General features: G+C 47.9%; 1 protein-coding gene across 3 annotated transcripts in view; it reads right to left on the reverse strand.

Annotated features, from left to right (window-relative positions):
- The window catches only part of KIF14 (kinesin family member 14), a 116,807-nt gene that overhangs the window by 79,042 nt on the left and 15,964 nt on the right, over positions 1 to 21,801 (reverse strand). For all 3 annotated transcript variants that reach the window (XM_073571751.1, XM_073571749.1, XM_073571750.1), the window contains exons 8-10: positions 17,178 to 17,285; positions 12,418 to 12,534; positions 12,217 to 12,335 (exon numbers count right to left, since the gene is read on the reverse strand). In XM_073571751.1, coding sequence (XP_073427852.1) covers positions 12,217 to 12,335; positions 12,418 to 12,534; positions 17,178 to 17,285 — 344 coding nt within the window. The remainder of the gene's footprint in view (positions 1 to 12,216; positions 12,336 to 12,417; positions 12,535 to 17,177; positions 17,286 to 21,801) is intronic.

Here is a 21,801-nt window from a genome sequence, read left to right on the forward strand (position 1 = left end):
GCAATTATTGATCAAGCCACACGATGAGGCAGTACTTACTTAATGATTCAGCGCTTGGTTGAACTGAAAACCTTTCTTGTAGACATGGCTAACCCTCAACTGACGCTAAATGAAAGTCAGTGGAATCAGGTGACTGAGCTGGAAAAATTGCTAGAGCACCCATTTACAGTGACTAAAAAATTACAAGCAGAGGACTTAACTCCAGGTATTTTCTTAAAGGAGTGGAAGAACCTGATGTTTCGCCTGTCCCAAAGAGGAGGGTTAATTGCAAGTGGCATTGCTACATCAATGAAACGGAGAGAGGAGCTACGATTACAAAATAACATTCTTTTGGCAGCTGTTTATGTAGACCCAATGCATCGGATTCTTCTAGATGATCAACAGCTAAGTAAAGGAAAAGAAGCTCTGTTTGAAATAGCAGTAAGGATGAAAGGGTTGCAGAACAGTCAGGAGGAACAAGAAGAATTTGGTCGTCCTGCCACATCTTCACCCTCATCATCAACTGATGAAGAATTTAATTTCGAAAAATATTTGGATCACAAGGACCATGCAAAGCGTTCCCGCATAGAAGAAGAGTCATCCCCATCAAGGAACACAGCCAGTACAGTTCAGCAGAATTTTTCATGTGCACTAAAAGAAATTGAGAAATTTGACCGTTCATAAAAAATAACAGTGCAACAAGCGATTCCTCTGTATCCTGACATTGTCAGAGATGTTGCCCGAGTGGTTACTGCTTTGCCACCAACACAAGTTAGTGTAGAGAGGTTGTTCTCTGCTCTCAAAATAATTAGATCAGATTTGAGGGCATCCATGAAGGAGGAACTGACAGAGGCAATACTTTTTCTGAGGACAAATTTATAGATTTCTTCTTATTAACTGCATAAAAGTGTTTATTGCATATTTACTTACAGTTTAGAAAAGTTTATAAAAGTTATTTGCTATATTCTAATTGTATTCTAATAAATGTAGTTCTTGCTCTAAGTGGTCTGATTACTTATATGATGGTGAGAAACTGAATAAGCACGATGTTTAATATTTTACAACAGTAAATTTGTTGTTATGAATTGGCCATTTATGAAGGAGCCGGAGTCGGAGCCGGAGTCGGAGTCGGAGCCTGATAAAATCCAGGAGTTGGAGTCGCAACTGTGGCTTACCGACTCCACAGCCCTGTCATCCATCACTGCCTCTTCCTTTTATCATGGCAGCAATGTGATGTTCTCATAGTCTAATCCTCAATCCTTCTGTCGTATAGCTGTGCCTCCTCACCAAGGCCCTGTTCACACTGCGTTTCTGCAGGGCATGTAGAAGCTTCACCCAGTGTCTCCTGTAAACCGGCTTCAGACAAACCCCCAGAGCCGCAGAATGCAATCACATGAACAGACTTCAAATTAACTCCATTTGGATTTTTTTCTTAAAGCGTCTGTCTCTTCAGACACGCAGTAAATGCGGCCTATGTTTCTGTGCTATCTGAAAACATTATCATGGCATTTATATGAGCTCCGTCCAGGTCTCTGCATTTTATGGCCCCATAAGGCGTTCGTCTGGTTACCGTTTTTAAGGGGATTCGGGCAGAACCCCCAAATGCACTGCAGAAGCACAGTGTGAACAGAGCCTAAGCAGTAGAAAAATACAAGTTGGGGCTCCACGGCGCACTACACCTTGCAGTATTGCAGGACTAATTCTCTAAACATGTGATTGTTTCAATTAGCTTTTTTTATCAGTGAGACAAAACATGGCCACATTTCCCCATGGGTGTTATCGGGCAGGTCTGCATACACATTGAGACATTTTTTCCCAAAACTTGACAAAGCACCACAGACCCCTAGGGTGTAAATATATGGTAAATCATTCAGGATCTCTCCGTGATCTGCAACCATTATATCATTGATCTAAAAGGAAAAAAATACTAAAATTAGTTTCCCTAAAAGTATCCTATTTTGTTACAGCTCTTATACAGAATTATGTGTCTCCATAGTAACACACTAAACGTAACTTATGTACCATTGATCCTGCCACTACCATATGTTACCCAAAAGAACAGTCAACGAGAAAGGGTCCTCCTATAGGGGCAGAGAAAGGCAGCCATCTCTGAGGACGACTGCCGCTCGTAATACTCCATACTGGGATCAACAAATGTTACCACTGCTTATATAACACCAACATATTTCGTAGCACCGTACAGACATCACTGACCAAAGGGGCACACAATCTAGATTTGAACCACTCAGCCAGCTTTCAAACCACTGAGCCAGCCTGAAGCCATACTGCTATAGTTTTTAAGCCACATAAAAATGTGATCAGAAACAAAAGTGCTTTCGGCATTTCCAACTGCAAAACCGTAACGGCACCGCCTATGAAATATGTAATGGGATGAAGCACAGGAGATGTATAAATACTAAAGATAAGTAAGAACCAAAGTAACCTCATCACAGGCTGGTGTACATCCAGATTTACACATTACATTTTTATTACCACATGATACAGAGAGTGAACACATGATACATAAAAACAGGGGACCCACAGACAGGCAGACTATCAGTTCCACCCACAGTACACTGACCCACAAAGAGAAACCACTCTTGTCCTAGTACACCGTATAGCAGGACTGTACAACATGCAGCCAGCAAAGGTTTTTTGCGGGCCACAGGAAACGGGAGATGCCGGCTCCCTTCTTTCCTTCTTCCTATAATAAAATGTATTGACATCTAGGTTCTGGTGCTGTATTAATGTACTGAAGGTGGTTCTGGTGATGAATTCATGTAAGTAGCCCTTTAAAAAAATGCAACCTTTAGGATTGGTTCAGTCAAGATGGTCCTTGCACCCAAAAATGTTGCGCACCCCTGCCCTGTCGTAATAAAAAACTATAAAAAGGAGATTTTTGTGTACTCACCGTAAAATCTCTTTCTCTTAGCCTCTAATTGGGGGACACAGAACAAAGGGTGTTTTGCTGCTGTCCACTAGGAGGCGACACTATGCATAATCTGAAAAAGATTAACTATGGCTCCTCCTCTGCAGTATACACCCCTGGACGGCGTCAGCCTTCTCCAGTTTTGTGCAAAAGCATTAGGAGGAACATAACAGAAACAACATAACCATGCCTGTAAGAAGGCCACTATGTACGAGCTCAAAGAACAATATGAGAACTCAACCATAACAACGGCCCGTAAGGGCAACAGGGTGGGAGCTGTGTCCCCCAATTAGAGGCTAAGAGAAAGAGATTGTACGGTGAGTACACAAAAATCTCCTTTACTCTGTCTCCTCATTGAGGGACACAGAACCATGGGACGTCCCAAAGCAGTCCCTGGGTGGGAAGCAATGGACGAATATTGTGCTGACAGGCCCCTAAACTTGGGGCACCGCCACCTGCAGAACCGGTCTACCCAGGCTCGCATCCGCTGAGGACTGGGTATGAACTCTGTAGTGTTTCGTAAACGTGTGTAGGCTAGTCCAAGTGGCCGCCTTACACACCTGTTGTGCCGAAGCCTGGTGCCGAATGGCCCAGGAGGCCCCTACCGCCCGCGTAGAGTGTGCCGTGATACCGGCCGGAAGAGGAGAATTGTTAAGGCGGTAAGCCTCTTGTATGGTGGACTTGCTCCACCTTGCAAGGGTAGCTTTGGAAGCCGGCAGACCCTTGCGAACGCCTTCCGGAAGAAGGAAAAGGGAATCAGACTTCCGGAAGGGCGCAGTCCTAGACACGGATATACACAATGCCCTGACGAGTTCAAGAGTATGCAGAGCCTTCTCCACTCTATAAACCGGAACCGGGCAAAGGGATGGCAGTGAAATTTCCTCATTGAGGTGGAAGTTGGACACAACCTTCGGAAGGAAGGATGGGAATGTACGGAGAACCACCTTGTCTTGGTGAAAGGCTAGGAAGGGCCGTCTGCAGGAGAGTGCTGACAATTCAGACACCCTGCGTAGCGAGGTGATTGCCACCAGAAAAACCACCTTCTGTGATAGAATGCGGAGTGGGACTTCCTTAAGGGGTTCGAAAGGTGGTGCCTGCAATGCTGTCAGGACCAGGTTGAGGTCCCACGTTTCCAGTGGACGTCTGTAGAGGGGAACTAATCGGGAAACTCCCTGGAGAAAAGTCCTTACTTGCGGCTTGTTAGCAATGCGCCTCTGGAAAAGCACTGAGAGTGCTGACACCTGTCTCTTAAGCGAACCTAGGGATAGCCTGGCGTCAAGGCCCGATTGAAGAAAACCAAGTACCTTTGGGAAGGAATAAGGGAGTGGAATCTGGCCGTGAGATTCGCATCAGGTATAGAAAGCTCTCCAGGTACGGTAATAAATCTTGGCGGAGGCTGGCTTCCGTGCCCTGATCATGGTCTTAATGACGTCCGGTGAGAGCCCTGCCTGGGTTAGAACCCAGGTCTCGAGGGCCACGCCATCAAATTGAGAGCCCCTGAGTTCTGGTGGTAGAACGGGCCTTGTGACAGAAGATCGGGACGGTCGGGGAGACGCCAGGGGGCGTCTGCTGTAAGTTGTACAATGTCAGCGTACCATGTACATCTGGGCCAGTCTGGCGCGATCAGGATGGTTGGAACTCCCTCTTGTTTGATCTTCCTCACGACTCTGGAGATCAGAGGGAGGGGTGGAAAAATGTACCGAAGCTGGAACTGGGTCCAGTCCTGAACCAGGGCATCTGCTCCGAGCGACCGCGGATCGCGTGTCCTGGCCATGAAGTTGGAGACCTTGGCATTGAGATGGGATGCCATTAGGTTCACGTCCGGGGTCCCCTAGCGACGGGAGATCTGGTGAAAAATTTCGGGATGGAGAGACCACTCCCCCGAGTCCATTCCTTGTCTACTGAGGAAGTCGGCTTCCCAGTTGTCCACACCCGGAATGTGGACCGCAGAGAGTACCGACCCCGTGTCTTCCGCCCAGTGGAGGATATGTGCCACTTCCCTCATCGCCTGGGTACTGCGGGTTCCGCCTTGGTGATTCACTTATGCCACCGCCGTGGCATTGTCCGACTGTATTCTGATATGAGAGGCTGCCAGCAAGTGATGAAAGGCTCTCAGTGCCAGGAAGATGGCCCGAATCTCCAGGACGTTGATGGGCATGGTCGTTTCCAGTGTTGACCACTTGCCTTGTGCCCTGTGATGTAGGTGCACCGCACCCCAACCTTTCAGACTTGCGTCGGTGGTCAGAACCTTCCATTGACCTGAGAGAAAGGATTTTCCCCTTGCAAGCGAGGTTGGCTTGAGCCACCAGTGCAGAGACCTTCTGGTTTTCAATGTTAGTCGGAACTCCCTGTCGAGGGAGAAAGGATTCCTGTACCAGGACTTGAGGATGGCTAGTTGAAGGGGTCTGAGGTGAAATTGGGCAAATGGTACCGCCTCCATTGCTGCTGCCATCCTGCCGAGGACTCTCATGGCAAACCGGAGAGATCGGGGGGGATTGCGGAGGAGTATGCGAACTCCCAGATGGAGAGCAAGTGCCTTGTCCCTGGGAAGGAGCACCAGACCCCTGGAGGTGTCGAATAGCATCCCCAGGAATGTCAGACACTGACTCGGGGTAGTCGATGACTTTTGCAAGTTGACTAACCAGCCCAGGCGACTCAGAGTGTTGATTGTGATTGAGACGCTGACCTCGCAGTCCTTGAAGGTGGGAGCCTTGATAAGAAGGTCGTCCAGGTATGGAACGACTACTATGCCTCTGGAGTGTAGAACGTCCATGGTGGCTGCCATGATTTTTGTAAACGTCCTGGGAGCCATGGTGAGTCCGAACAGGAGAGCTACGAACTGGTAGTGATCCTGGTCGATAGCGAACCTGAGAAATCTCTGATGGGCGGGAGCAATCGGTATGTGCAGGTATGCATCCTGTATGTCTATGGAGGCGAGAAATTCTCCCTGCTCCATGGACGCAATGATGGACCGAAGGGACTCCATGCGGAAATGACGAACCTGTACATATTTGTTGAGTTGTTTCAGGTCCAGTTTGGGCCGTACGCTGCCTCCTTTTTTGGGGACTACAAATAGATTGGAGTAGAAGCCTCGGAAGCGCTCGGTTGCAGGAACCGGTACTATGAAGGAGGGAGGAAACCGCGTGGCGGAAGGCACGAGCCTTGTCTGGCGGCTTTGGGGGAACAGAGAGGAAGAACCGATTCGGTGGGCTGGAAGTGAACTCTATCTTGTATCCGGAAGACACTATTTCCCTAACCCACCTGTCTTCTGTAATAGGCAGCCAGACTTGCTGAAAGAGTAAAAGTCGTCCGCCTACGGGTGGGGTGTCTTCCGGAGTTCGCGAGTCATGATGAGGAGAAAGTCTGAGGTTTTCCTCCTTTGGGCTTTGCCTGGCCTGCTTTCGGCTGCCAGGTCCTGTCCGGCCTCTGCGCCGCCCGTGGGTTGTCCCTGCGTGGAGAGCGGTTACGATTTTGTGCTGGACGCGAGACGGACCAGCCTGAAGAATTCCGAAAGGATCGGAATCGTGTTTGGTTACGCCTTTTGAACGTGCGGTTAGGTTTTAGTTGAGGGAGAGAGGTACTCTTCCCCCCAGTGTCATTGGATATCATTGTGTCCAACTTTTCACCGAAAAGTCGCCCACCGAGGCACGGGAGGTGTGTTAGGGACTTTTTCGAGGCCGCATCCACTTTCCATTCCCGTAGCCAAAGGATACGCCGGATTGTGATGGCGTTTGATGCTATTCCCGCTACACCTCTTGCGGAATCCAGAGCTGCATGAAGCATTTAATCTGCTACCACTGCTATTTGAACCGCTTGGTCCGACAGCTCAGGATTGGAAGCTTGGAGGCCATCCTGCAAATTTTTGGCCCAAGCCAGAATGGCTTTGGCCGCCCAGACTGAAGCAAACGCGGGAGCCAGGGAGGCCCCTGCTGCTTCGAAAATTGAACGAGCCATGCGTTCTACCTGCCGGTCTGCTGCGTCTCTAAGGGTTGAGCTATCTGGCAGTGACAGGAGGGTCTGTGCTGCTATCCTAGAGACTGGAGGGTCCACTTCGGGCGGATCTGTCCACTCCTTGGTGTCCTTCTGTGGGAAAGGGTACCTTGCCTCCAAATATTTGCGATTGGTGAATTTCTTCTCGGGCTGCAAAAACTGCTTAGTAAGTATCGCCTGAAATTCCGGGTGATTAGAGAAGACCTTATGCGGTTTCAGAACACGTTCAAAGCAAATCTTGTGTTCTGGGGCTTCCGGGGGTGGATCAGAAATGTCCAGCACCCGAAGGATGGAAGAGATAATGTCCTCAACTAGCGCTGCATTGCTAGGGGTACCGGGGACCAGAGACCTCTCCATTTCGTTGTCTGAGTCGGAGTCACAGATGCCTTCCGAATCCTGCGTATCGCTGAGGCGTTCACTGGTGGGCGAACTGGGGCGGAGGTCTCCTGTGGTCGGGGATCGCTGTGGAGATCTGCGTTGTCTGTCCCTAGTAGGGGACGGTCTAGGTGACCTGGAACTACGGTGTCTCTCCCTAGAGGGGGATGACCGTGTGCTATGGGATGACGCAGATGAACGCGACCTGTGGGTCCGCTTACGTCTGGGAGAGCCAGAAACGGCCTGTCCCTGAGTGGAGCTAGCCCTTTGCTGGGTAACGCTCATAGCCGAGACATGACCCTGCAGAGCCTGGAGTAATGTGGAGGTCAGGTTATCTATGGACTGCGTCATAGACTGCAACATTTGAGTAGCCCATTCCGGCGTGGTAGCTGACGCTGAAGCATTGGTAGGAGCCTTTTGGGGTTCTGACCCAGTATTTTGGATACAATCCCGGCAGTGCAGGTACGTGCTGCCACTGGGTAGAGTGGTTTTACAGGCTGTGCAGAATGCATAAAAGCAGTCCTGCCTGGTTCTCTTGTACCTTGAGCCCGGCATAGTGCACAAGGGCTGGCTATGCAGAGGGCCCTACAGGGGTGGCTATGCCGAGTAAGAAAACCCAGCTGTGATCTTACCCCACCAGTGTGCCCCTAGGTCCAGCGCCATAGATTCACAGTCCTGTGCCCCCCGGAGACTGGTTGACATGCTGCTGATGTCACAATGCCTTCTCCTGCAGCAATTCTGACCCAGAAATGGCCGCTGAGAGGACGAGGAGGAAGGGGGGCGGAGAGCTGAAAAGGGCGCGCAGAGCTATGTAAAAACGCGCCCTTTCTGTCTCGATCCGCCCCTTCTATGACACTGTAAGGTGTCATATTTGTCATCCAGGGGCGGGGAGGAGGCGGCGGCTTTAGCTAGGCCGAAGCCGCGGTCTAAATTTGAAGTTTGATGCCCAGAAGGGCTCCAGGCCGGCGCGGATGTCCGGGAGGGGGTCGGATCTGAACCAGACCCCCCCCCCCCCCCGAATCTAAAGGCAGGATAGTGGAGGGGCTAGTAACAGGAGCGGGGCCCTGTGAGGGGTCCCCCTGAAGCGCTATGGAGCTGGCGCTGCCGCAGAGACAGGGGCACAGGAGCCCTGTGTCTGTGTGTGCTATGCCTGGGTGCACTCTCCCCCGACCCCTACAGGAGCCCGCAGCTGAGCTGGAGGTCCCTGGGCTTGGAGCCGCAGAATGCTGCCTTGTACAGGTGTGGCGCCCCTGAGGCTCAGTCGCCACAGAGGTACTGCACCTCCTCCTGAGCTGTGGTGCCCCACCATCCAGGTAATTTGGAGGCTCCTGACCATGCTCCAACACTCGCATCCCACACATCACAGTAGTTCAGCAAAGCCACATTGCGGCTCCTTGCTTAGAGAGTAGCAGAGCACCTTTGGTGGCTCCCTGCTTGGAACACGAAACGTGCTGGGAGGCGGGTGGAGTTTAGAATACATAAAAGAGCGGGAAGGTTTAGGAATACAGGTCAGTCTGGGAGAGGAAGCCACTCAGAGAGGAGTGAGGAAAGAAGATCCCTGAGAGAGGGATGGAGGAAGGAGGTGCTGCAGCAGACCTGAGTGACCTAAGTCTGCAGGCACGGGAAAGGAAAGAAGGAGTTTCACTCCACTGAAACTGCCCTAACTAAGGTCACCAATGACCTACTAGCCGCCAAGGACAAGCGACACTACTCTGTCCTCCTCCTCCTGGACCTGTCCTCTGCCTTTGACACAGTGGACCATTCCCTATTACTACAGACCCTCTCATCTCTTGGTAACACAGACTTGGCCCTATCTTAGATTGTGTCATACCTAGCAGACCGGACATTCAGCGTCTCCTATTCGCACACCACCTCCTCACCGCGCCCCCTATCCGTCGGAGTCCCGCAAGGTTCAGTCCTAGGGCCCCTGCTCTTCTCCGTTTACACCTTCGGCCTCGGACAGCTCATAGAATCTCATGACTTTCAGTATCATCTCTATGCTGATGACACACAGATCTACATCTCTGGACCAGATATCACCTCCCTACTAAACAGAATCCCTCAATGTCTGTCTGCTATTTCATCCTTCTTCTCCGCTAGATTTCTAAAACTTAATATGGACAAAACAGAATTAATCATCTTTCGCCCATCTCACGTGACCCCCCCCAACAGACCTATCCATTAAAGTAAACGGCTGCCAACTCTCTCCAGTCCCACAAGCTCGCTGCCTCTGGGTTATCCTTGACACTGATCTCTCTTTCAAACCACATATCCAAGCCCTTTCCGCTTCCTGCCGACTTCAACTCAAAGATATTTCACGGATCCGTACATTCCTCAACCAAGAATCTGCAAAAACCCTAATCCATGCCCTCATCATCTCCCGCCTTGACTACTGCAACCTCCTGCTCTGTGGCCTCCCCTCCAACACTCTCGCACCCCTCCAATCTATTCTTAACTCTGCTGCCTGACTAATCCACCTGTCCCCCCCGCTATTCCTCGGCCTCTCCCCTCTGTCAATCCCTGCACTGGCTCCCCATTACCCAAAGACTCCAGTTCAAAACCCTAACCATGACATACAAAGCCATCCACAACCTGAGTCCTCTGTACATCTGTGACCTAGTCTGCCGGTACTTACCTGCACGAAACCTCCGATCCTCACAAGATCTCCTTCTGTTCTCCCCTCTTATCTCCTCTTCTCACAATCGCATACAAGATTTCTCCCACGCATCCCCTCTACTCTGGAACTCTCTACCACAACATATCAGACTCTCGCCTACCATGGAAACCTTCAAAAAGAACTTGAAGACCTACCTCTTCCGACAAGCCTACAACTTGCAGTAACCACGATCCACCAAACCGCTGCACGACCAGCTCTACCCTCGCCTACTGTATCCTCACCCATCCCGTTGTAGATTGTGAGCCCTCGCGGGCAGGGTCCTCTCTCATCCTGTACCAGTCGTGACTTGTATTGTTTAAGATTACTGTACTTGTATGTATACCCCTCCTCACATGTAAAGCGCCATGAAATAAATGGCGCTATAATAATAAATAATAATAATAATAGTGAGCCGGGATTCAGGAGTAAGGAGTCCCCGAAGCAGGCTACAGCTGTCTACCGTACAAGTAGAGTTCTTGGGAACATCTGTCAGGAGGCACTCCAGTGTAACTCAGTACTGGGAGTACTTCACACTTAAAGGCGCTATAGAGGAGACGTTCAGAAAGGCACATGTTGGCGGAGTGTTGGAAGGGAGCATTTCATCTTGCCTGGAGGTTGACTGAGTCCCTGACCCGGAGGACATGGCGCGAAGGCAGGCACCTGTGTGTACTACAGACTGTGAGTAAAGCTTTGGAACTACAAGCCCTGGTGTCCTCCATTCATTCTCGCGTCAAAACACCCAGCACCACTACATCTGGGTACCAGCTTCTACACCGCTTGTGCCTCTCCTCTAATTCCACATCTACACTGCCCTGGGACTACAGCTCCACCTGTGGGGAGCTTCACCATCTTGGCTGCAACACACCATCAGTCCCAGAGGCTCTGCATGCAGTGTCGGCCTAACACCTCACTTGCCGAACACCACAGGTGGCGTCACGAACTATTCCATTAACTATAAACCACCATTAAAATTCCCCCCATTAATTGGGCGCCCAGGGCCACGGTCCGGGTCACCGCTGCTGTGACACATCCCGCTGACACCGGCCCGGTACCGAGTACCCCACGGCTCTGGGAAGGCGACCCACAGGCCCTACCTGAGGGGTCTCAACCTAATGCCTCCAGAGGGGGATTAGGGAGGGTGCTGCTGTCACCATCAGGGGGCTTCATCCTTGCCTCGACCTCAACCAAGAACCCAAGGGAATTGGGGAAGGAGGGGGGTCTCGACTTCGAACCAGTACCCGAGGGACTGGGGAAGGAGCGACATGGGGAATAGCCACCTCAACTTCAACCGGGCAGCCTATAACAGGGGCCGAGGAAGGAGCCATGCCGGAGGTCTCCCAGGAGACCCACTTTTCTTCATCTGTAGTCCGTCAGGAAAAAAACGGAAAAAAAAATAAAAAAAATCGAAAATATCTTTAGGTGTGCCTCCCATGCGACACTAAGCAAAAACTGGAGAAGGCTGACGCAGTCCGGGGGTGTATACTGCAGAGGAGGAGCCATAGTTAATCTTTTTCAGATTATGCATAGTGTCGCCTCCTAGTGGACAGCAGCATAACACCCATGGTTCTGTGTCCCCCAATGAGGCGACAGAGTAAGGATGAATACACAAGTGCTAGTGTACAAAAGAAGAAACAATATACGAAAAATAATGTACTGTAGATATACTGGAAACCAGAAGCAACAAGTTCCTCATCCAAGAATACATACTGCAATGAATATTAGACAGGCAGAAGTAGGCGAATGAGTGTGCAATACATTACAATAGAAGATCCTGAAGAATTATGATAAAAGGAAAATAGGAAAGGCAGTGAATGATTCCCACGTGTTTCGCTATTCACAGTGTCATCTGGGGTAATGGTGACACACAGTGCGGAATACAAAAAAGTACTCACATGTTCCAATAGGTTTAATTTGGGGGTGGGACTGAATATAGCAAGATAGTAGAAGCTAGTCAGTGCCTGGAAGTGCATGAACAGCTGCACATGGGGCATACCAGGAAATAAATGTGCTCGCCTATAAGTATCAGCAGTTGCGTCAAGCCTCTGTGCCAGTGCAAGACCCTGCACCCCACACAAAGATGGAAACATTGCCAAGCGCAGGCACACACAATATGGCAGTATGGCAAATGCACGAGCGTAACTGCTGATCAGAGGTGGATAGAATGGGAGAAACGTATGTGCCTGTAATAGTGGGGACTTCAGACTGTGCTGCTTCCATGATTACAAGATAATGCAAAGGAAGCGCTCCTGCACATGTCCCATCTGATTGGTGACAGGGGTCTACTCACCAGGTGAGGACGGATTCCCTGTATGGGATGAACACCTTCTTCTTCATCTGAGAGTTTTCCGATAGCGCAGAGATCACTTTTCCCAGGGTCAACAAGGACTTGTTGATGCTGACGCCTTCCTGTAGGTATTGGGGAGACATTAATCATGCGACATACAACGTTATACATTGTCCATTACGGTGTGCTTCTTTGGGGTCTCACCTTCAGGCGCTCTCCGCTGGTCTTCGCTGAAGTGCATCGTTCACTGCCTGCCAGATCCACAAGGTTGATCCTGCTGGTCACCCGGTGATCATGCTCTTCCCCATCCACCATCTCTCTCTGCAAGGAAATCAAAAACATAAAGGAATGCATATAATAACAGAAAGGATACATGTATTTGTAACCATCAGTTGTGTAAGATGGAAGGACATCCTGTATCTGCCACAGATAGAGAAAACAGGGAGACTTCATTACATATGTGGCGGCAAATAATAGATCAAGACAGGAAGCTAAAGAAATCTATATTGTTATTACATTCTCGGAGGAAAATTTTACGCTTTGGAAATCTCCATTACCCCAAATGTGGAATCCTAGCATTTGTGGTCAGACATGTAATAAAGCTTTATGGGCCTCTGTGGAGTACCTGTCATTTTCATCTCTTTTTTTAACATCAATAGTAAATAAGAAATTTTTTACTATATTTTATTAGAGAAATCTTCTTCTTTCTTCTCCTGAATTTATCAGTCATTTTCAAATTTAATCAGTTCAGCGGTAAAAATCTGTCTTCAGTGAAAACAGATTTTTCCGATAGGAGATGGCTGTTGGTGCTCATAAAATTCCATGGAATATAGAACATGAAGAAGAATGTCTGTTTGCCTCTAGCTCCTCTCCACCTTTCTCCTCTCCATAGAATGTTACGGGCACGAATTGTAATCTCCTGTCTAAGTGATGTGAAAGTCTATCGTCACTGAATACAGATTTTTCTTATGAACGGAGATTGAAAGATCAGTCAAGGAGGAGGAAGAAGCAGATTTCTCTAAGACATACGGTATTACAAAGTCTCTTATTTTTAGGTGTACTATTGATTTCTGAAATAAAAATTAAAAACGACGGTTACTGTTTAAAACCTTTATGATTAAAACGGTTTCTAGATAAATGCTCGTTTATGCAGAATGAATATCAAGATACACTTTTCCTCCAATAGTTACATTAAACTTACAATTTACGTTCCCCCCCTCTTCAAATTTTACCTCCTTTGCTAATAATAATTATAATGTTTTCCTACATACTCCTGATAAAATATAACATGAAGCTATTCCATGGATACACTGGTGTTATACTCAATTTTTTTGCTGTAACCTCCCCACAATCTAAACATTTTGTCTAATTTACCTGTGTCTAAAGGTACTGTCACACTAAGAGATATCGCTAGCAATATCGCTATAACTTGTGACGTTATAGCGATATTGCTAGTGATATCGCTGTGTGTGATACTTACCTACAACCCGCGCCCCCGCTAGTTATCGCTGATCGCACGAGAACCGGCTGGACTGTTTCTCTTCGTCAGCTTCCTGCGGGGCTTCCTGCTGTGATGACGAGCGACGTGTGGAGCCGGGCAGGAGGACGCAGGATCGCCTGGTGTGACAGGTAAGTAGCGACCCCCGTCCCCAGCGATGTTGCTGGTGAGATCTGCCTGTGTGGCAGCTCACTAGCGACCACTTAGCGATGTACCAGCGATCCTGACCGCGTCATATCGCTGGTCGGGATCGCTGGTACATCGCTAAGTGTGACAGTACCTTTAGGCTGGTTTCACATTAGCGCTTTTAAGAGCAGCGCATCGTGCGCGTCCATGCGCATGCGTCATGCGCCCAGGCTATGTTTAACATGGGGGCGCATAGTCTAGCGCAGACCTGGGCAAGGGGTGGCCCCTGGGCCGCATCCGGCCCGCCCACTGCCTGTGACCGACCCGCGGAGGGGTCCGGGACTTCTCCGGTTCCTGCTTTACTCATGAATCATTCATGAGGAAAGCAGGAAGCAGAGGAGTCCCAGCAGACGCGGCGGTGAGCGGAGCGGACCCCGACCTCCTGAGAGCGGCGCAGAAACACTGCCTCCAGCGCACCGCCCACACACCAGACCTGTGGCGCTGACTGGTCGAGGCTGGAGGGGGGCGTGGTCTGTGAGAGGGCTGCGTAGATGCCGTTGGTGGCGTCTGCTTGCAGCAGTATACATCACACCACGCCTCCAACTCTGTGATAAAACGCGTGGGCATGGAGGCGTGGTGTGATCTATACTGCTGAAAGCAGACCAGTGACACTGTGGTGCAACGTAACGCTAGCATCAATTACTTTAGACTGGGTCTGGACTGGGTGATTGGGTTTGGACTGGGTGTTTACGTCAGGCCAGGGTCTGGGACTCTGGGTAGAGTGGTCAGCGCCTAATAAAGCCCCTTGTTTATGAAAAGATAGCATATGTATACTATATATTATATACATATATAGTATTGGGTACAAGTGAGTTAATTATATTAGTCCGGCCCTCTGACACCATCCCAATTTCTAATGCGGCCCCATGGCAAAATTAATTGCCCACCCCTGGTCTAGCGTTTGCACGCGTTCGTATGCGTTTTCGTGAGCATGCTTTTTTTTTGTAGTGTGCGCTTAGGCGCGCCGGACGCAACCTGTTGCATTTTTGGTCCGTCCAACCTGTGTCAAAAAAACGCATGTGCACACTTGCGCACGGAATGTGACAAAATAACACATTAGTCTATGGGAACGCAGGCGTGCGCATGCACGTTTAAAATCGCATGCATTTTAAGAGTTAACATGGCTAGAAACTGGTTCAAATGCATGCGCCTAAAAAATGCAAACGCATGCAAAACGCATGATGCGTTTTTTGCATGCGTTTCTATTGCACACGAAGCGCAGCGCTAAAAAACTCTAATGTGAAAGTAGCCTAAGTAATTATTACTGGGAATCCATCATTTTACTTTGCTAAAGGGGTACTCTGGGGAGATAAAAATGTTAGTACTGTCAAGGTCATATAACTGCACTGGACATCTCATCTTTATAGTGTATGATGGCAGGGACAGTACAAAATTTATCTTCCCGGAGTATCCCTTTAAGAACAAGCAGATCTATATAAAGATCTAAGTAAGAAAAATAATAACATCTCCCCTCCCTTACCATTAGACAACTTCTGTACATGGAAGATAAAGGCCAAAAACTGAAAAGGTGAGTGTAGAACAGATTAAAATTGGTGGCTGAGGGTAAAAATGTTAGGTTTTGGGGTAACGTACATTTTGCGACACAGGAATATACTAACCCTGAACAACTGACGCACATGTAAACTGCATGATGGATTTATTAAAGAGGCATGCAAGGGTTTGTGGTTTTCCTTTTCGGGGGCAGGGATGGGCTTTCTTTTTCATACAGTATATAACTTTGATCATATGGTAACAACTGTGATCTCATGGTAAAAGGTCACTGTAATCAGTCCCTGCACTAGAATGCAGAAGCAGGATAACACAATATATACACGTATGACAGCCCGATCCTTTGGATGTCTCTGCATGCAGGGCAGTAAAGTGCCATTAAGAGAAGCATATAAATTAAAAGGGGTTGTCCATCTGTGGGGATTTTTTTTTTTTTTTTATAAATTAAAGGAGCTGTCCAGTCTGATAATAAAAGTCTGACAATTTACTCTATGTGACTGCACATTTCTTAATCCTTACAGTGCACACACTGCACACTGTCAGGTTTCTCCAGTATTGCATGTCAAATTCGGCATGCATTAGCGATGCGCTGTTACCTTGTGATGCACCTTCGAACACGGTCTACCGTGTTTTCGGGTGCGTTGGGTCTAACGCACAGTGAACGGACATGTTCGCTGTGCATAGACCTCCATTGCTAACTCATTCCAACACAAGGGTACCTTCCGTTAGCGCATGCGTTAGCGTGAATGACGAAAATAGTCAATTCTGCCCATCAGCGTTAGCGCATCTGTTTAACGCATCCGTTAAACGGAATGGGAACCTAACCTAAGTATGTACTTTGTATACTTCCAGCCACATTTTAATTGGATCTCATTAAATTCACTTGTGTTGAGTGAGTCCGACTAGTCAGAATATTGCAGAAGTTTGCAAATTGTATACTTGTAGTTATATGACCACCGGCTCTTGCCAGGAATACTAGTGCATTCAGACAATGTGCAGTGCACGTGCTGCAGGATTCCTAAACCTGCGGTCACATAGAGTGACTGCAGTCCTTAATCAGAAGACTGAACTATCCACTTTGTTTTCCTGCAAAGTCATCTTTGATGTGGTCTGTGCTTGTAAATTAGATGAAAAGAGCTCAGAAAAGGCAGATTAAAGAGGTACAAACTCCCCATCACACCGTCATAGAGGGCTGACGGATGGATTCTTAGTTAAGGGAACCTGTCAACAGGTTTCCCTCTACGGCCGCCACCTTTACCACTTCTTTTATAGAACACTAGAAACCTGCATATAAGCCCCCAACCCATCAAAATTCCTTTTATAATCCCTCCTATGACACAGTCCGGTCCAATGGGCGTTGGTGATCTTGCTTGGCGCCTCCTCTCTCTCCACAATGGCCATTGTCTTCTCTGCTTCACGTGGATGAGATGCCTACATCATCCACACAGCGCCCCTTACTTCGCTCCTGCGCAGGGCGTACTTCATTCTGCTATAAGTCATCAGCACTTTTGTCCTCTCCCGGCACATACCCATGCTCTGCCATCAGAAGGGCAGAGTGAAGTACGCACAGAAGTGAGATGGGGGTCCTGTATGGATGATTTAGGACGCATCATTCATATGAAGCAGGGGCTGGGAAAACTTGGCGGCTGCGCTGGTGTTTAATGAATGCTGTGTGAACACAGACTTATACAGCCTTTCTAACATGGATTTTCAAAGTAAATACAACAGTCTCATAAGGTGAAAAGGTGCTTGTCAAGTTAGATGTCTTTACCTTGGTCTGGGTCATAATGAGAGTAAACACAGAGTGAGATCTGGAACTTTTATCATTCATCCCGGTTGCAGCAGTCGCCCTCTGCTTATTTCCCAGCTCCAGCCAACTCTGAAACATGGAGTAAAAATTACATAGTTAAAATGAACAACAATGAATTAGAAATAAACACCTAAACACCAACTTCATGAACAAGATTGACGAGCAAAGACAAAATAGAAAGGGGATTTTGGTAAATCATCCATGTAAATTAGGATTAACTGATCCCAGAGGACAAACAAACTGTCTTCTGAACAAGGCAGGGAACGAAGCATGGACATCCGCTATGGGGGAGTGAGCAGCAGGTAGAGCTGCAACTCCGGGGTAAGGTCGGCAATACTGCAGTCACCATGATGGCTCATGTAAGTGACAGCAGAGGCATCACCAGAGTAGATGTCAATAAATGGCCTTAAATAGGGAAGTCTAACAAAAAGAAGACAAGTAAACGAGGGCTTTTGGAAAGAGAATGGTCAGAGAAAAGAGCCCCAAATAGGGACATGATGTACTGTTAGGGGAGAAGAGGAAAATGGTCCACGTGGGCGGAGACTAGACTAGCATGACAAAGTGGACAATTGTGAGACAGCATAAGGGATGCCCCCTAAGAGAAAGGACCCTAGGAAGACGCTATACAGAAAGGCATTGGCTTCTCTAATATGGCCGTGTTGTGCACCTTTGTACGGATTTGAAAAGCAGTTTCCAGGCAGAAGGGAAGTCTGAAGAATCACTAATGAGCTGGATATATTGGATTAAGGACGTCAGATCTCCATAGTAGAAGGAATACATAGCATTTTCTTTCAAAAATATCCTTTAAAATACTTTCTTAAAAGGGAAGATATCACAAAATAATTTTTGTTTAGATCAATTTTTTGTGTTACAAGCATTAAAAACTATAATATACAGTACTAGCTGAAGAGCCCGGGGCTGCCCGGGCATAGTAACTAACTGTGGTTAGTTATAACAAATTAGAATTATCCTCCATCCCATAGTCCCGTGCCCATATACCCATAATACATATCCTCCATCCCATAGTCCCGTGCCCATATACCCATCACACATTCTCCATCCCATAGTCCCGTGCCCATATACCCATCATACATATACTCCATCCCATAGTCGGGTGCCCATATACCCATCATACATATCCACCATCCCATAGGCTCGTGCCCATATACCCATCATACATATCCTCCATCCCATAGTCCAGTGCCCATATACCGGTCATACATATCCACCATCCCATAGGCTCGTGCCCATATACTCATCATACATATCCTCCATCCCATAGTCGGGTGCCCATATACCCGTCATACATATCCATCCCATAGTCGGGTGCCCATATACCCATCATACACATCCTCCATCCCATAGTCCAGTGCCCATATACCTATCACACATCCTCCATCCCATAGTCCCGTGCCCATATACCCATAATACATATCCTCCATCCCATAGTCCCGTGCCCATATACCCATCACACATTCTCCATCCCATAGTCCCGTGCCCATATACCCATCATACATATACTCCATCCCATAGTCGGGTGCCCATATACCCATCATACATATCCACCATCCCATAGGCTCGTGCCCATATACCCATCATACATATCCTCCATCCCATAGTCCAGTGCCCATATACCGGTCATACATATCCACCATCCCATAGGCTCGTGCCCATATACTCATCATACATATCCTCCATCCCATAGTCGGGTGCCCATATACCCATCATACACATCCATCCCATAGTCGGGTGCCCATATACCCATCATACACATCCTCCATCCCATAGTCCAGTGCCCATATACCGGTCATACATATCCACCATCCCATAGGCTCGTGCCCATATACTCATCATACATATCCTCCATCCCATAGTCGGGTGTCCATATACCCATCATACATATCCTCCATCCCATAGTCGGGTGCCCATATACCCATCATACATATCCTCCATCCCATAGTCCAGTGCCCATATACCTATCACACATCCTCCATCCCATAGTCCCGTGCCCATATACCCATCATACATATCCTCCATCCCATAGTCCCGTGCCCATATACCCATCATACATATCCTCCATCCCATAGTCCCATGCCCATATACCCATCATACATATCCGCCATCCCATAGTCCAGTGCCCATATACCCATCACACATCCTCCATCCCATAGTCAACCATTATGACATCAAAATGAGCGGCGGGGCTTGCAACCTATGATGAATCAGTGTCGCCATGGCAACCATTGTGACATCATAATGAGGGGCGGGGTTTGATGCGCGCACACTTTTTAACCATTATGTAGATAGGGGCAAAATTGTTTGGTGAATTGGAACACGCGGGGTTAAAATTTCGCCTCACAACATAGCTTAGGACACTCTCGGGGTCCAGACGTGTGACTGTGCCAAATTTTCTGGCTGTAGCTGCGACGGTGCGGATGCCTATCCCAGACATACACACACACATACACACAGTTGAGCTTTATATATTAGATATCTGTATTAAAATGAAAAAAAAATAGAAATCTTGCAATGTTAATATTGGCCACTGGAACTTTATTAGACTAACTTACTAATGTTTCAGGAAATAACACGTGTACATAGCCACAATGAACAGATTCAACCCTATCTTTTGTATTGTCCAATGAGCCTGAATAAAGTTCATTGTGAAGGGAGGAGGAGCAGGGTCAGCTGTGACATCTCCTATTGTGTTATCAGCTGTGTACACAGGTGTTACCTGTCATTGCAATCCTGCCTCCAATGATAACGAGCTTGATGAAAACGCTTCCTGAAAAGACCCAGAGAAATGTCTAAAATAGCCACAATGACCAGAGTGAAAATTCCAGATTGTGAGATTTTAAAAAATGTATTAAAAAAAACATTTAAATCCAAAAACCTGATTAAAACAATCCGTCAAAGCTTTACTTTACCAAATTAAACACACAATTAATCACAAATTAATCAAATTAATGAAAACTAATCACACAAAAAAGCTGAGACAAATGGCGCAGAGCTCAAGGCCCTACAATGAAGGGTCAGAAGTCTCATAAAATCCTCTTAAAAAAAAAAAAAAAAAAAAGAGCCTACTAACAACCCAAGTGATGGCTTGCTGTAGTGGCGGATCCTATGACACCTTCTAAGAAGGATGAAGATGTGAGTGCCAAAAAATGGGGGCAACAAAGTGCCTAAAAAGACTGGAATCAAAAAATCTAATTTTTTACGAAGGAACAGAGTTTCCCTGTCTTATTCTACGGCGAATGGGAGCTTGTGTAACCTGTGTGCTAAAATATAACTTTATTACGTTTTGGGACAAATAGTCAAGAAATTGCAAAGAGACGACTCTTTAACCTCATTCACACATCCACTTTTATTGTGCACACCAGAAGTTTAGATTCTAGGGAGCTAGTCCAATATCCTACTTTTGTCTGATTTGCAAATTAAAGGGAACCTGTCACCTCATTTTTCAGCTATAAGCTGCGGCCACAGCCTAACGGGGCTTATCTACAGCATTCTAGAATGCTGTAGATAAGCCCCCGATCTAACTTGAAAGATAAGAAAAACAAGTTTCATTATACTCACTCGGGGACGGTCCGGTCGGATGGTTGTCACAGGTCCGGGTCCGGCACCTCCCATCTTCATCCGATGTCATCATCTTCCTTGCTTCGTGTTGTGGCTCCTGCGCAGGCGTACTGATCTGCCCAGGCGCTCAGCCTCTCTGACCTTTCCCGGCGCCTGCGCACTGCAGTACTTGGCTCTGCCTTCAACAGGGCAAATCAGTATGCCTGCACAGGAGCGCGGAACGAAGCAAGGAGGATGTAGACATCGCATGAAGATGGGAGGCGCCGGACCCGAAAATGCGACGCCCATCAGACAGCGCGAAATGGCCATCGTCAATAGCACACTGCATCTCCCATTCTCCCTGTGGACAAGCTGTGAACTGCTTGTTTAATAAAGAATGGACTTTTAGGGTCACATTTCACATAGCGACGCTCCAGCGATCCCGACAACGATACAACCTGGTAAGGATCGCTGGTGCGTCGCTAAATGGTCACTAGTAAGCTGCCAAACAGGCAGATCTATTCAACGACACAGCAACGATCCGGCGATCCGTATAACGACCTCAGCGGTCATTGGGACCTTGTCACACAGCAGCTATTCTGACGACTTACGCCTGCGTCCCTGAGTTCTGCGTCGCCAACGAGGTCACTCGTCGGAGTCAAACACAGCGATGCATGCTGGCCAGCGGGACGCCAACGATCAAAAAATGGCCCAGGATATTCGAGCACGATCAGCAGGGGGGCCAGTCACCGCTATGTGTCACACATAGCGAGATCGCTGGCGAGATCACTGTTGCGTCACAAAACCTGTGACGTTTCAGCGATCTCGCTAACAATCTCGTTAGGTGAGACGGGGCCTTTAGACTGGTGAGTGCTACCTTATCTTCTCTTTGCATCACTATTGCCTTTTATTTATTTAATGCAGGGTATTTGCTTCTTTTGTTCTTATCTTGGGTTTTGTCTGTTTAGTGGCCAGTGTGAACATGCACATCAACTTATATTCCAGTTCATCTCTTTAGGTTTTTGTTTAT

This window comes from Dendrobates tinctorius, unplaced genomic scaffold, assembly GCF_039654945.1.
Source record: "Dendrobates tinctorius isolate UK_male_01 unplaced genomic scaffold, ASM3965494v1 ptg000029l, whole genome shotgun sequence".
NCBI lineage: Eukaryota > Metazoa > Chordata > Amphibia > Anura > Dendrobatidae > Dendrobates > Dendrobates tinctorius.